General features: G+C 40.3%; 1 protein-coding gene across 1 annotated transcript in view; it reads left to right on the top strand.

Annotated features, from left to right (window-relative positions):
• The window catches only part of SLC25A24 (solute carrier family 25 member 24), a 43,447-nt gene extending 26,942 nt beyond the window's left edge, over nt 1–16,505 (top strand). Inside the window, exons 6-10 of the mRNA XM_060774602.2 lie at nt 3,364–3,513; nt 4,632–4,739; nt 7,480–7,647; nt 7,895–8,045; nt 10,573–16,505. Coding sequence (XP_060630585.2) covers nt 3,364–3,513; nt 4,632–4,739; nt 7,480–7,647; nt 7,895–8,045; nt 10,573–10,751 — 756 coding nt within the window. The 3' untranslated portion in view covers nt 10,752–16,505. The remainder of the gene's footprint in view (nt 1–3,363; nt 3,514–4,631; nt 4,740–7,479; nt 7,648–7,894; nt 8,046–10,572) is intronic.
• The last annotated feature ends 554 nt before the right edge of the window (nt 16,506–17,059 follow it).

Below are 17,059 nucleotides of genomic sequence, written 5' to 3'. Positions count from 1 at the left end.
AGAGTTAAAGGCTTATTTCTTTTTGCAAGTCTATTTAGTCAGTTTTAAACTGTGAATTTTAAATTGACAGTTCATCGGTATGGATGATTTTAATGTGTATTTTAGTATTTTGTTTATGTGAATTTAATCTATATGTTTCAAATGGTTTTAGTTATCTATTGTATTATACCTCTGTTTTGTACTCCACTTCGACTATTTAGAAGCAGATAAGAAATAAAAATTGTTGCAGTTGTAGTAGTAATTATTATTATTATTATTTGAGCAGTGTAAACCCAAAGTCCACTACGAACTTATTTTAAGGGCTTTTCGCAAGTAGTTTTTCTCCTTTTTAATGATGTGTTGAGTTTATTTTAAAAGAAACCTCCATAAACAATGAATGAATTAATGTACAAAGAACCTACTCTTACTTTAAACTGTCTTGTAGTGTTCACGATTATGAAGATGGAGTCATACCAAGGTCGAGGAGTTGTGCATACAGAACCCCACTATCTGAATGAAGGGAATGCATAGTTTGTGACTTGCCACTCAGTCTGATGCTACTCAAGAGTTTGGTTCCTATGAATTCCTTGATGTCCAGGAAACCACGTCTTGGCAGAATGGGGTCTTTTTCCTTCCAATGCCTGCATTACCGTAATCAGATGTTTTCAAAACAGAACCAAAAATTGGTCAATGGACAGATGTAATAAATGTCTATATTTATTTATTTCTTTACTATATTTGTATACCGCTCTTCTCAACCCTGGGGCGACTCAGAGCTGTTAACAATAGCAAAATTCAATGCTCAAAAACATCATAAAACAGTTAAAAACAATTAAAATAGAAGCATAATAAACAGTCAGTACAAATCAATAAAACATCTCATTAACGTCTCATAGTTAAAATCAAGATCCAGTCTCATCATCCAATTATTCCATATTCCTATATTAGTTACACTGCCTATTCAAATGCCTGCTTGAACAACCAGGTCTTCACTTTCCTCCGAAATGTCAACAGGGAGGGGGCTGATCTAATATCTGTAGGAGGGGCGTTCCACAGCCGAAATAAATATATAGAAATAAAAATGTAATGTTTGTTTGTGGGATTAACATAACTCAAAAAACACTAGACGAATTGACACCAAATTTGGACACAATGCATCTATCAAGGCAATGAGTGACCATCAACTCATTAAAACACTGAAAAACACAGCAAAAGAGATTAAAAATCCAAAAAATAAAAAATACATTACAATGCATGTGCAAAACCACATATTTATACACCAACACACACATATACGCACATACACAAATATATACACACACAAAACACATATACACAGATTGGGCCACAGCAATGCGTGGCAGGGGACAGCTAGTTCACAATAAGGGAGAAGGCTACACCCAAGTATTCTCCTTCCCCAGCCTGTGGGTTTTGTAGTTGGAATGAAGTGAGAGCATAACAAGATTGACACTATATTCTGCTTATTATTTGAAACAACAACCAAGATTAGGCAGTGCAGAATGTAGTGGCTTCCTGATAAAATCAGGGTGGTGGGGGATAAAATATATGTGCTCTATTTTTATGCTCACATGTTTGGTTTGGGAGGTTTTTGAATGTGTTTTTTTCCTTCCCTTTTTGCCCCTACTCACTGAATATTTTTAACTACAGTCAAATTAGCAGTATGATTATTCATTAATGCAGATAGCTTCTGTAGAACTGAAGGTCCAACAATAAACTCGTTTGAATAATCAAGCAAAAGAAAGAAAAGTGTGAAATAATGGATTTTTCTGTTGTTCCTGTAGAAGGCAGACTAGAAATGTGTGTGTATGTACATATATATTAGGCTTGGTTGATTAAAAAAATTGTGGTGGTTCAATTCTAAAGTCAATTCTGATTTTCACAGAAAAAAATGTTTTCGAAACTTCTGAGACTTTCAAATCCTTTCGTTAATGGTTTGAAACTGTTATTTCCTGTTTCATTGGGTGGTCTTTACTTTGAAAATAGTTGTTTTACTCCAGAAGCGGGGAAAAGTAAGTGGAGGAAATTCCTTCCTTCTCTGGTTTAAAACTGGTTTCTCTGGCTTGAGCCGAGGCCAGGGACCAGAGACGTGGAAAAGCAAGCGGAGGAAATTCCTTCCTTGTCTAGTTCAAAACTGGCTTTAAAATTGGCTTCTCTGGGTTGAGATGAGGCCAGGAAATTCCTTCCTTCTCTGGTTTAAAACTGGCTTCTCTGGCTAGAGCTGAGGCCAGGGACCAGAAACGTGGAAAAGCAAGCGGAGGAAATTCCTTCCTTCTCTAGTTCAAAACTGGCTTTAAAACTGGCTTTTCTGGCTTGAGATGAGGCCAGGAAATTCCTTCCTTCTCTGGTTTAAAACTGGCTTCTCTGGCTTGAGCCGAGGCCAGGGACCAGAAACATGAAAAAGCAAGCGGAGGAAATTCCTTCCTTCTCTAGTTCAAAACTGGCTTTAAAACTGGTTTCTCTGGCTTGAGATGAGGCCAGGAAATTCCTTCCTTCTCTGGTTTAAAACTGGCTTCTCTGGCTAGAGCCGAGGCCAGGGACCAGAAACATGAAAAAGCAAGCGGAGGAAATTCCTTCCTTCTCTAGTTCAAAACTGGCTTTAAAACTGGTTTCTCTGGCTTGAGATGAGGCCAGGAAATTCCTTCCTTCTCTGGTTTAAAACTGGCTTCTCTGGCTTGAGCTGAGGCCAGGGATCAGAAACATGAAAAAGCAAGCGGAGGAAATTCCTTCCTTCTCTAGTTCAAAACTGGCTTTAAAACTGGCTTCTCTGGGTTGAGATGAGGCCAGGAAATTCCTTCCTTCTCTGGTTTAAAACTGGCTTCTCTGGCTTGAGCCGAGGCCAGGGACCAGAAGGGGGAAAAACTGAATCATTTCCGACTCACAAAAATGAAGGAAAAAGCTTTGGAAGGGCAAAGGGACTTCCGGTTTTTAAAAAAGCTTCGATATTACTTCAAAAAGGTAATTTTAACAAAATTATTACAAGCAACAAGTTATCTGATGCGACTCTATCCATCCCTTGTTTATATATGTACGTATATTCTTTAATATTCAGCCATCAGTGTGTGTGGCATTCTCCATTCAAGAAGGAGCGCTTGTTTACCTCCTTTCCCCATGTCTTTCCCCACTCAGGACTGTTCATCCTTAAGCTATTGAGGAATTCAAAATAAACAATGTAGGAGAATGGAAAATTTTGTTTTTATCTTCCTTTTTAAGATATCAGTGGGGAAAAGTAAAATCTAGTGCAGAGCATGGAATCTCGTAGGGATATCTCACTCTTCTCTCAAAACACAAAGGAACTTTATTGTTGCTAAAGCTTTTCAAACATCTTGAGTAATTCTGATTTCTCTTTTTGTGATAACTGCGTAGGTTCATGGTTCAAAGGGGAAAATGAACATTTCAGGCGGTTTGCAGCAGATGGTGAAAGAAGGAGGAGTCCGTTCGCTTTGGAGAGGAAATGGTGTTAATGTTGTTAAAATTGCACCCGAAACGGCTATCAAGTTCTGGGCATACGAACGGGTAAGATGCTAAATCAAGGCAATTGGCACTCAGTGGAGAAAGCCAGCTGGGAAAAAAGGTTCTATAGAGGATGTGAAGCTACTTTCTTCTTCTTTTATTATTATTATTCCTTTAAAAAGCAGACACACACACTGAGCAATTTATATTTGGTTTCCATTGGATTTTAACACACGAATGTGAGCTTAGTTGTATGCAGTGACTTAACCCCTATTTCCGATTCTGTTATGGCATGCATGTTAAGTCCATCTTCAGTCTCTTGCAAGGTCAGGATCCACTGACTTGTAGTAAGATGGCTTCAGAACTATATTTACCTCTAAATCAGCTTTGTGGACTATGTAAAGGCCTAACCCTCTTCTAGGAGAAAGTGTCCTCCCATTATGGGACTCCAAGCACTTTAACTTGCCTTTGCTTTTACTGATACATATGTTGGAAAATTCCAACAAGGAAAACAATAAAATATTCCTTCAACTCAAGATGGTTATCTGCCTTTCCTCCAAGTTGTTCAGGATGTTATACAAAGGCCTATCCAGACAATTTTAAACAGCTAATTTTAACGTATTGTCGAAGGCTTTCATGGCTGGAATCACTGGGTTGTTGTAGGTTTTTTCGGGCTATATGGCCATGGTCTAGAGGCATTCTCTCCTGACGTTTTGCCCTCATCTATGGCAAGCATCCTCAGAGGTTGTGATGTCAGACCTCACAACCTCTGAGGGTAATTGCCATAGATGTAGGTGAAACGTCAGGAGAGAATGCCTCTAGAACATGGCCATTTAGCTTGAAAAAACCTACAACAACCCAGTGATTCCAGCGATGAAGCCATTGACAATAAAACTTATTTGGAGTTAGATATCATCTATACATCATCTTAAACACAAATTCTCTTTTAAATTGTCAAACAAAGTAAAGTTTATGTCTTTCATCCACATTTTTCCTATGTCCCTATTTGGATATAGTGTCCGAAATTTGGTAGTCACATTATCAGTTTGCCATATGGAGCATCTTTTGCACACCCCTGTGTGGCTTGCATACATCCTACTGCACAATAATATTGTAAGCAGTGTGCAGCCATATGCAGTATTCAATAACCTGTTGAGTGTCTCTGTTTTTTAATCTCTCAGTATAAGAAGATGTTTGTGGATGAAGATGGAAAGATTGGGACCATGCAAAGGTTTATATCTGGTTCCCTGGCTGGGGCAACTGCACAGACTTCAATTTATCCCATGGAGGTAAGTATTAGATTTTTTTTTTGCTCAGTTTGTAAAACCCAATTTTAGTGCATGTCTTTCTGAGAAGCAGCCTTTTGTAGAAAATGCAGTCAGAATTGTGTGCTTTTTCGCCCGTTAACTCATCCTTGAGCAAAGAGAGAAACTGCCATGAAGCTTGCTGCTACACAGACAGTTTAGATTAGCATTTGGAAAAGTGACTTAAAAAACAAACAGAATTCATCAGCCCATCAGGGCCACCCAAACGCCAATACCAAAGTCAGATGAAGCATAACAAACTCTGGAACTTTGTCCTTATGCAACATATTGTCTAGAAATTGACTGTTTAGGGATCTTCCTTATCACTATATAGGTCTCCGTAGCACAAAAACACAGGTAATTATTCCAAGTTTGCTATCACTGTGTAACAAGATTTGAAAACAAGTCTGTTCCTAGTCTGAAAGTGTTACTTACTTACTTACTTATGCGATCCCTTGTTGTCCGAGTAGGATAGTCTTCCAAGATCAGTGTACTGGCGGTGGGTCCTTAGGTGACCGTAGAGCCCTGTTCTTGATCTGCATCAAGGGCATTGGTTTCCAGGCGGAAGGCGGTCTCGGTCGGGGTTGGCTTGACATGCCTTCCTCTTGGCACGTTTCTCTCTTTTGCCTTCCATTTGTGCCTCTTCAAATTCTACAGCACTGCTGGTCACAGCTGACCTCCAGCTGGAGCGCTCAAGAGCCAGGGCTTCCCAGTTCTCAGTGTCTATGCCAGAGTTTTTAAGGTTGGCTTTGAGCGCATCTTTAAATCTCTTTTCCTGCCCACCAACATTCCGTTCTTGAGTTCGGAATAGAGCAACTGCTTTGGGAGACGGTGGTCGGGCATCTGGACAACGTGGCCAGTCCCGCAGAGTTGATGGCGGAGGACCATCGCCTCAATGCTGGTGGTCTTTGCTTCTTCCAGCACACTGACATTTGTCCGCCTGTCTCCCCAAGAGATTTGCAGGATTTTCCGGAGGCAGTGCTGATGGAATCGTTCCAGGAGTTGCATGTGACGCCTGTAGACAGTCCACGTTTTTCAGGCATATAGCAGCGTTGGGAGGACAATAGCTTTCTAAATAAGCACCTTGGTATCCCTATGGATGTCCCAGTCCTCAAACACTCTCTGCTTCATTTTGAAAAAAAGCTGTACTTGCAGAGCTCAGGCGGTGTTGTATTTCATTGTCAATGTTGACTTTTGTGGAGAGATGGCTGCCAAGGTAGCAGAAATGGTCAACAATTTCTTATGTTACACCATTAAGCTGTATTTCTGGCATTGGAGAGGGATTGGCTGTTGACTACTGGAACAGCACCTTGGTTTTCTCGATGTTGAATGACAGGCCGAGCTTCTTCTGCAAAGGTGTTTAGAGTGGCTTGTAGGTCTTCTTCTGAATGCGCACAGACGACGTTGTAATCATCATATTGGAGTTCTTTGAAAGTCATTGTTATACTCCAGAAACTTCATTTTTGTGGCAGCCACAAACTATGTTGAATTGTGTTGTCGAAGGTTCATCAGTGCTTTTCATTTCAAACAAATGCTACATCAAGCAAAGGACAAGAGGGATCCTCTCACTTCTGCAGGAGTCTACCGTATACCATGCAGCTGTGGACAAGTCTACATAGGGACCACCAAACGCAGCCCCAAACACGAATCAAGGAGCACGAAAGGCTCTGCGGACTAATTCAACCAGAGAAGTCAGCCATAGCAGAGCACTTGATGAACCTATGTGGACACAACATATTATTTGAGAACACAGAAATGCTGGACCACTCGAACAACCACCGTGTCAGACTACACAGAGAAGCCATTGAAATCCACAGGCATGTGGACAATTTCAACAGAAGGGAGGAAACCATGAAAATGAACAAAACCTGGCTACCAGTATTAAAAAGCTCTAAAATCAGGACAGTAAATAAAGAACACTCAAGAAAGCAGGAGAATTCCAGACAGGAAACAATCAAGGCAAGCTAATCACCTCCCAACAAAGGATTCCTCCAGGCTTTGAAGCTGCAAGGCCATTCAGTGCTAATCAAGGTGGCCATTTGCAACATTCACACTTGCCTCCAACAGACAAGAGTTCTTTCTCCCACCCTGGACATTCCACAGAGAAACAAACCTCACTTGCCTAGTTTCCAACAGACCTCATAACCTCTGAGGATAACTGCTGTAGATTTGGGCAAAATGTCAGGAGATAATGCTTCTGGAACATGGCCATATGGCTTGGAAAACTCACAGGAACTCTATGTTGAATTGATTGTGATTCGAAGAAATACTCATTGAGAAACTACAGCAAAATGTGCTGCAAGATGTTCCACAAAAACAAAGTTTTTGCAGTTTAATACCTTCCCCATATTTTATGAAAGAACCAATTAGGAAATGACATTTATAACCCAGGAACAAAAATTGTGTTACATAGTGTAATTAAATATGTATAGAAAAATATTTGTTTATAATGCCAATGCACTCCATTGTCTTTCTTTGATAGTTCCACAAGAAAAACAATCAGAATGGCAGAACTGTACCTGTATAGCTTCTCATATGTTCTTTAATGCACAGGGTTGAGTAATTAAAATACAACGAGGACATGGCTGCCATAGCCCTCTGCTAGCCAGATATTAGGGGTGCCTGGCATCATCCCCATCTCTATTATGAATCTAGCCATAGCACCAGTAGAGTTGGATCGTTTGGATGGAGATGTGACTAACCCTGGATGTTTTCTCAACTCTAGGTGATGAAGACCAGATTGGCTGTGGGTAAAACGGGACAATACTCTGGAATGTTTGACTGTGCAAAGAAAATTCTAAGAAGAGAAGGTGTGGTGGCCTTTTACAAAGGTTATATCCCCAATATTTTGGGCATAATTCCTTATGCTGGCATAGACCTGGCTGTTTATGAGGTGAGTTGCACAGCCTGGCATCTACAACAGACTGGCCAACACACATTTTGGGTGCTTCAAATGTTAGTCCTATTTCTGAGTATATTTGACCTGCTGATTGATAATAATAATATATTGTATTGCCTAGGAAGGGAGAGGTTTCACGGTATTTGAAATTACCAAATCGTGCAAACAAATACATGTCTGAGTCCTTGATGGTTTCCAAGTATACCTCTCTGTTCACTTACCGCAATATTCATCTTAACAGGCATTGAAGAAGACATGGCTAGAAAAATATGCAACAGACTCAGCCAATCCTGGAGTGCTTGTTTTACTGGGATGTGGTACTTTATCCAGTACCTGTGGCCAGTTAGCCAGTTATCCTCTTGCCCTTATCCGAACTCGAATGCAGGCTCAAGGTGAGTAAACGTCTCGGGTCCAGGCTATTTGATGAAACACATCTCCCACTGTAGACCAACTGCGGTCGTCGTCGGAGGCACTGCTCTCAGTCCCACTCCCGTCTCAAGCGTGGCTGGTGGGAACGAGAGAAAGGGCCTTCTCGGTGGTCACCCCCCCCCCATCTCTGGAACTCTTTTCCTAAGGGATTAAAGATGGCCCCCTCCCTCCCCGCCTTTAAGAAATAGCTGAATACATGCTTTTGCTCACTGGCTTGTGAGGAGGAGGAATAGATGGCAATACTGCTATTATACCTCTGATTAATATCTGCCATGTGTATCCGATCTCTGTTTCCCCTACTAACTCAGTAGATATCTTGAGCAATGATCTGTCTTATTTGCCCTCAAGGAACTCTGTTGGCTCTGGGAAATTTACACTTTTGTTTGATGTTTCGTTTAATGTAATAGGTTGCGTTTTCAACCTAATTTTAGTTGTTAAGTTACAATTTGCTTTTATATGTTGGGTTGTCAATTTTTGTTATGTGTGTATTGCTTGTTATTTGCATTCAATGTTTGCCTTTTTATGATTGGAATCTGCCCTGAGTCCCTTCGGTTAGATAGGGCGGAATATAAATAATGGGTTGTTGTAGGTTTTTTGGGCTATATGGCCATGTTCTAGAACAGTGGTTCTCAACCTGTGGGTCCTCAGATGTTTTGGCCTCCAACTCCCAGAAATCCCAACAGCTGGGAAACTGGCTGGGATTTCTGGGAGTTGTAGGCCAAAACATCTGGGGACCCACAGGTTGGGAACCACTGTTCTAGAAGCATTCTCTCTTGACGTTTCGCCTGCATCTGTGACCTCACAACCTCTGAGGATGCCTGCCATAGATACAGGCAAAATGTCAGGGGAGAATGCTTCTAGAACATGGCCATACAGCCTGAAAAACCTACAACAACCCAGTTGTGCTACCAGCCTGGCCCATATTTGTATATTTTAAATTAACCAGTTGTGCTACCAGCCCGGCCCATATTTGTATACTTTAAATTCACATATTGGTATACTAAAACTGTTATGCTGATACTTTTATGTTACTCCGCTTTGAGTCCTCTTCAGGGGAGATAAAGTGGGTATACATAATAATAATTCTTTGCAGTTCGATTTTTCAACACGAGGATTTAAAGATCAAACGGGAAAGACTCTGGCAGAAGCCAGTAAAGGTGATCGCAGTGGTGATTGGTACACTGGGTGCTTGCCTAAAGACCTTAGCCAGCACTTAAAAACAATTGACGCTGACAAAATCACCATCTGTCCACTGCAAAAGGCCACCCTACTCGGATCTGCATGCATTATTTACCGATACATCACATAGTCCTAGAGACTTGGGAAGTTTTCAATCTGTGACTCAATACAAAAGTCAGCATAGTGATCTAGTTTGCTGTGTACTAATCTTGATGTGCAGCTAATAATAATAATAATAATAATAATTATTATTATTATTATTATTATTACACTGTTCTACAAATTTTCAGTTTTTCTCAGTTACGGAAACGAAATGTGCCATTTCTTAATCAATTTAACATGCGGAATTCAAATATAATAATTATAATTATATTATAATAAATGTTAATTGGCTCTGGTTTTTATACAACAGCTATTTCAATTTTCTCCACAATAGGTAATTTGCTAATATTATGATAATGCGCCTAACCTTACTGCATGTATATAAACCGTGAATATTTACTAAATTTTAGTCAAATTATATTGCCAATGGTTTATACATGAGAAATATTTATTTAATTAGTCTATTGTTTATGTTTGTGCAGCAAGAAACTATATTAGTAGGCCTAATGCAGTTGAAAAGTCTGAAAGTTTAAATGTCGCTTTAATCGTGACTTTAGTTTATATCCTGTCTGCTTCTCTTGACTTTTCTTTTGTATTCAAGGAAAGGATTGTCTCTTACAATGCTCCAGCAGTAGTCTGACAGCATTGACGGAGTCCATTTACCTTGATATTTTTTCCCCATAGTGCTTTATTTACACACGTGCGAGGCATAACTACAGTAAAAAGAACAATGTAAAACGATGTTTAACGATACTGTCTCAGTCTTCAACTGACTGACCCTCACCGTTCAAAAGTCTGGCCTTATATAGGGCTTTCTGGCTTTTGCACACGGCACTAATACTGCATCATCAAACTTTCTAGAGTATTCTAGAGTCTTCCATAGTGTAAGTTGCAACATGCATTTTTTCAACCATACGTGATCACGTGATTGCTTATATCATAAAAACTAGAGCCAATATACATTTTTAAATGTCATTTTCATTTTCAGCACCCCAAAATCATAAAAGAACAACTATTTTCAGGCCCGAAACCTTTTCTCCGTTGAACAGTGTTATTATTGGGAAGTGTCCGACGTGTGATCCAATACAACAGCCAGCAGAGTGTCTGCTGTGGACTCATCTTGTGGTGTTTCAAATGATGATGATGATGATAATAATAATAATTTAAGTAAATGTTTCTCTTTCCCTCTCTCCCTCTTTTCTTCCCTAGCCATGGTGGATGGTGGCCCTCAGCTCAATATGGTTGCTCTTTTCCAAAGAATAATTGCTCAGGAAGGACCCCTGGGACTTTATAGAGGCATTGCTCCTAACTTCATGAAGGTGCTTCCTGCCGTCAGCATCAGTTATGTCGTCTACGAGAAGATGAAGGAGAACCTGGGAATAGCATGAAAGAAGGGAGCAATGTGAGAGGTCTTTATGGAATATGTACACCAAAAAGCAGCCTTATTCATGTTTACAACTGTCCCCTTGCAAAGATTCTGGGGGGAAATCTACTTTTGCAAATATCCGCACACATGACACAGTCATGAACCTGATACCTTAAGAAAAGACACTCCCTCGGTTCCCTAAACCTTAACCATGAAGAAATGTTTCATCGCACATTCAGCTGCATGCTGGAAGAGCTCCACCTTTAGTCAAGTAAATTTATTTTTCTAATTTCCCTAAAACATGTTTGGGGAGGCTAAAAATCATATAGAAAATGATATCTTCATTTATTGAATTGTGACACCCCTTACATACCAAAGACAAAGGAGAGCTGAGTGAAGCTTTTCATTTATAGTCCTTTAAGGGAAAATGGAGATAATATAAATGACATTACAAGTTTTTCTTTAAAAATGTTTACAATCCCTGTAAAATAACATGATAGGAATAAGAGATGGGAAAACCTGGGGGGAAAAATGGACAGTTTTTCTCCTGTTTTTTTCCAAAGTAATTTTTTCCCCAAAAAACTGAAAAAAGTGAGTAGAAACAAAAAGTCTCAGAAACCCTTCATTATGGTCTTCATGTTATATAGTTTGAATACCATGTCATAGATATAATAATAATAATAATAATAACAACAACTGAGAGGAGAGGGCAAGAAGATTATAAACATCCTCTCATCACCTCCACTACCCACTCCGTTTTTCTCTCTTTCTTTTTCTTCCATCAACTTATACCTATCCATCTTTCTTTTTTCCCCCTTGTTTTTATGTACTATTGTTAAAACTTGCATAAAAATTAATAATAACAACAATAACAATAACAACAACTTTATTTATATTCCGCTCTATCTCCCCAAAGGGACTTAGGGCAGATAACAGAACACATATACGGCAAACATTCAGTGCAGTTAAACAGTTAACAAGGACAGACAATACATAGACATAGGTAAAGGCTTTCCCATATTTTTCCATTTCTGGTATCTGTACGCTGTGCTCGACTCCAGCCGGGGGAGCGGGGGATGCTGTCTCTCCATCTTCCATGCCGAGGAGCATTGTCCGTTAACGTCCTTCTGATTGAGTCACGGGCACCTATTATTACCTCCCTGATTAAAGCCGTGCCTACTTATCTTTTCACACTGCTGTTTTCGATCTGCTAGGTGAGCAGAAGCTGGGACTGATGATGGGAGCTCACCCTGACCCAGGCTTGAACTGCCAACCTTTTGATCGGCAAGATTCTTGCAGCTTAGCGATTTAAGTCATTGTGCTAAGCCTGGCCTTTTATCATGGGAAAAGAACAATTCTACACACCTTTCAGTTTTTTTCGGAAAAAATGGTTTTGGAAAAAAATGGATTTCCTCTCCCCCCCCCCCCCTAATTTTTCAGTTTTTTCCCCAGGCCTTCCCATCTCTCGACAGGAACCAATATATGTTTAGTTATTACATACGGAATTCAGTCCTCCCATTAGTTAAAATATTAAGAGCAAGTGGGCACAGTCTACTTGGTGTGTTGGTGAGGTAAAATTAATGTGAGTTGGATGGCTGTGTTTTTTACTAATTATTAATTATTTCACTGGACTCTAAATGCAGTGTGGTCCTGACCCATCTAAAATTAGGTTTGGATAATATTTTTATTAAATCAGAAGCCCCCGGTGGCGCAGTGGGTTAAACCCCTGTGCCGGCAGGTCTGAAGACTGACAGGTCGCAGGTTCGAATCCGGGGAGAGTACGGATGAGCTCCCTCTATCAGCTCCAGCTCCTCATTCGGGGACATGAGAGAAGCCTCCCACAAGGATGATAAAACATCAAAACATCTGGGCGTCGCCTGGGCAACGTCCTTGCAGACGGCTAATTCTCTCACATCAGAAGCGACTTGCAGTTTCTCAAGTCACTCCTGACATAATAAAATAAAATCAGAATATTCAATCTCAATTAAGTCTGATTTGCCTCCACGGAACTTCGTTGCAGCTGACTGGCAGAACATTTTATTGGGAAGCAGCAGCATTGGTCAGATATTTCAATTCCCCTTGAATACATAGTATTTGGTTCCTTATAGACTAATTTCCATATCACTTGTAAATGCTCAAGCGAAATGGAAAGACTGTCCTTGAGACTGACTGTTTATTTGCTACAGAATCTCGGCCTTTGGGGGAAATTATGCCTTATTGTTCCAGTGCTCCCTTGTAATTTTAAAGCCTGTGATAATATTGCTTTGAGTTAATGATTCATTGCACATTCATTATATTAATGGGAATGCTGATTATGTGGGAGGCTGACAAATACAATTCATAACAAGAGTAGGAGTGACGTACTTTCTACAGAAACAATCAGTTTGAAAATGGCATTGTAGAAAATGATTGTAAAGCTGCCTATCCCTCCTCTTGAACCCAAAAATTACATATAATTTTGGCGGATAGAAGTTCGCAAATTATTTGAACAGTAGCAGGGAACATTCCCGTCAAGGTGTAACATTTAGTAAAATCATTGTAAGCGATGGCTAGCCAAATCATGTTGATCACACACGGATACATGGAAAGCTTATGCTGAAAAAACTGTGTAACCTATCAACAGATTTTTAAATCAATGAATATTTTCTGAATGAACGGTCAGATAGAATCATAGAATCCTAGAGATTGAAGAGACCTCATGGGCCATCCAGTCCAACCCCCTGCCAAGAAGCAGGAAAATTGCATTCAAAGCATTCCTGACAGATGGCCATCCAACCTCTGTTTAAAAGCTTCCAAAGAAGGAGCCTCCACCACACTCCGGGGCAGAGAGTTCCACTGCTGAACAGCTCTCACAGTTTAATGTTCAGGTGGAATTTCCTTCCTTATAGTTTGAAGCCATTGTTCCGCGTCCTATTCTCCAAGGCAGCAGAAAACAAGTTTGCTCCCTCCTCGCTATGACTTCCTCTCTTGTATTTATACATGGCTATCATGTCTCCTCTCAGCCTTCTCTTCTTCAGGCTAAACATGCCCAGCTCTTTAAGTCGTTCCTCATAGGGCTTGTTCTCCAGACGCTTGATCATTTTAGTCATCCTCCAGCTTGTCAATATCTTTCTTCAATTGTGGTGCCCAGAATTGGACACAATATTCCAGGTGTGGTCTAACCAAGGCACACACGGATTTAAAAGATTTGGTGAAATGAAAGACCATGACTGCTGCATGTTGAGTAATATTTACATATATCACTGAAAACTAAATTACAGATGCACCTTGGATGTTAAAATATGGGGCTTTTCTTCAAGATATAAATATTTTTTAGAACACAGTCCATGTGTGAGTATGGTATGGAAATCTGTGTTTTGTGTCTTTTTCGAGCTTCTAAGGCTGATTCTATGATTTTGCTTGCATGTTATACAGAAGCTGTGCTGTTGTCCTTTTGAACAAACCCATCTTCTTATTCCAGAGGAATTAATCAGCCGAGGAACTAATTCTTTCATGCCATCATATATGCAACCTGCATGGTGAGATGCAGTATATGCTGGTGAAACAGTAACTGTTTCTCCATTTGTGGCTGCTCTTTCCAATAATCACAATTATCTAAAATGTCTGTTGGCTCCTCCAGTTCATCCAAGCCTCTTTTTTATTGTGATTGTATGCAGCAGTTTGATTATAGTGCTGTCTGTTTCTATGAACAGCCTAGATCAAAACATACTTGCTATTGCCGTTTTGCTCCCTGCATGTCTTTCGCTCTCCGTCCCAAAGTGAATGGGTTGGTCTTGCATATTTATGTCAACTATCTGCTTCTGCCTGATAAGCACTCCTTTGCCAACTGTGGGAACTAAAAGAAAAGATTAAAAGTGGAGTGCTGTTCACATACTATTTTTTCTGAGTTTTTATAAGACTTTATTTATATTCTGCCCTTCTTACCCCGAATGGAACTCAGGGCGGATCACAGTACATATACTTGGCAAACATTCAATGCCGTTTTGTATAGAATCATAGAATCATAGAATCAAAGAGTTGGAAGAGCCCTCATGGGCCATCCAGTCCAACCCCCTGCCAAGAAGCAGGAATATTGCATTCAAAGCACCCCTAACAGATGGCCATCCAGCCCCTGTTTAAAAGCTTCCAAAGAAGGAGCCTCCACCACACTCCGGGGCAGAGAGTTCCACTGCTGAACGGCTCTCACAGTCAGGAAGTTCTTCCTCATGTTCAGATGGAATCTCCTCTCTTGTAATTTGAAGCCATTGTTCCGCGTCCTAGTCTCCAAGGAAGCCCTGTGGCTTCCTCTCACATATTTATACATGGCTATCATATCTCCTCTCAGCCTTCTCTTCTTCAGGCTAAACATGTCCAGCTCTTTAAGCCACTCCTCATAGGGCTTGTTCTCCAGACCCTTGATCATTTTAGTCGCCCTCCTCTGGACACATTTCAGCTTGTCAATATCTCTCTTGAATTGCGTGCCCAGAATTGGACACAATACTCCAGGTGTGGTCTAACCAAGGTGGAATAGAGGGGTAGCATGATTTCCCTAGATCTAGACACTATGCTCCTATTGATGCAGGCCAAAATCCCATTGGATTTTTTTGCCGCCACATCACATTGTTGGCTTATGTTTAACTTGTTGTCCACGAGGACTCCAAGATCTTTTTCACACGTGTATAGACTGTCTATACACAGACGTTTTCTGTCTGTGTATAGACAATACACAGACAGACAACAGAAGGAGGTGGTTTGTTTCGATTCAGTGTCCAGCTGTTTTTGATGCCATGGAAGGTTGGGCTTGAGTCCCAGGGGTGCTGTTGCTCTATCCTCTATGATGAAGAGCCGTCAGGACTTCTTCTCTCTTTATGGCGTCGTAAAACACCTCCCCCGCTTTTCTAGCAGTACCTAATTTCTCTAATTACAGCTACAGCTGTTTTCGAATTGCTTAGGTAAACAATGAGCTAGGCTGTCATTTGGCAGCTCACGCCAAACCCGGGGTTCGAACTTGCAACCTTTTGGTTGATAGCTGTTACAAATGCTGACGATTTACCAGCTGTGCTAAACCTGGTTGGGTCCATGGGACCCAACCGATCAAAACTACAGATAAATGAAAAATAAAATAAAATCCACAAATGGGTTGGAGCACTGGCATAGGGAGCAAAAGTTATTTCTCCAAACAGTGCACTTTACAAAAGAACCCACTTTTAAGATTGCAAGATATATAGGGGTAAAGCTATGAGCACAATCTATAAAGCAAACTTTTACAAACTTCTTATTCTTTCCAGTGGGGTTTGGATGAGTTGTGCCCAGTGGACTGTGGTCAAGACAACTTTTTTGGATTGTATCCCGTCATGTTATAGAAATCTTCCGTGTTTTTTTGCATTGAATCAAAACCAAAGAATTGTTTCAATAAAGGCTTGGTACAAGGTGCCGTCCCTCCTTTACAATTTTGCTTTTAATGTCTTTGACTTTTGGTGCATTCGCTTTTCTACATTTTTGCTTTGCTTTTTGTTAATATTTGTTTTGAATGCATTTCTAAGTGATGCGCGAACCAGATTCAGCACGTTTTCTTGTATAAGTGACCTTATGAAAACGTTAGGGTTGGTGATGTATTTTGATTCTTGGAAGAATGCGCGAGACAATGCTGTCAGTGTGATTGCTTTACTTGGTGCCTACATTCGGCTGGGTTCTAATTATGTATGCTTTGGTGAGTTATTCAATGAAAGCCAAGCTGATCACCTTTTTGTAAACCTATCTATCATACCTGTTTATAATAAATGAGATTTTGTAATAACACTGGTAAAGTTTTTTTTGAAGTTGTTGGCTATGTTGTCACTGCACTTGCATCTCATGTTATTTATTTGATTTTATTTATGTCCTTCCCAGTGTAATTCATTGTGTATATAATGTCAGGGGTCACCACAAAAAAGGCACTTAGGATTCCTGTGGATTTGCAGATCACTGTCTTTCAGCCAAAAGCCCTTAGTGGTTCACTGTTTCAAACTATTTACAGATAATAATAATAATAATAATAATAATAATAATAATCTTTATTTATACCTCGCCATCATCTTCCCAATGGGACTCGGGGTGGCTTGCATGAGGCAAAGCCCAACAATACAGCTGTTGGAATCACAGACACCTTAAAGGGCCAGACTCAAAAGTGTCTTCAAAACAGAGTTTTTTCTTCGTGGCCTCTGTGAATGCACACATATGGAGAATGTGCGCCTGCACAGGCTCCAACGGAAAACTTCTCAGTTTAAAATTTTTAAGTTTTGGCGGTAACCCCGCCCAGCAGCGCATAAAAGGCGCCCCGCGCGCACACCCCGTAGTTCTTTCTTTTCCACT

Source organism: Anolis sagrei, chromosome 4, assembly GCF_037176765.1.
Source record: "Anolis sagrei isolate rAnoSag1 chromosome 4, rAnoSag1.mat, whole genome shotgun sequence".
NCBI lineage: Eukaryota > Metazoa > Chordata > Lepidosauria > Squamata > Dactyloidae > Anolis > Anolis sagrei.
The sequence above is the reverse complement of the archived record's forward strand: the minus strand, read 5'-3'. Positions and strand labels throughout refer to the sequence as shown.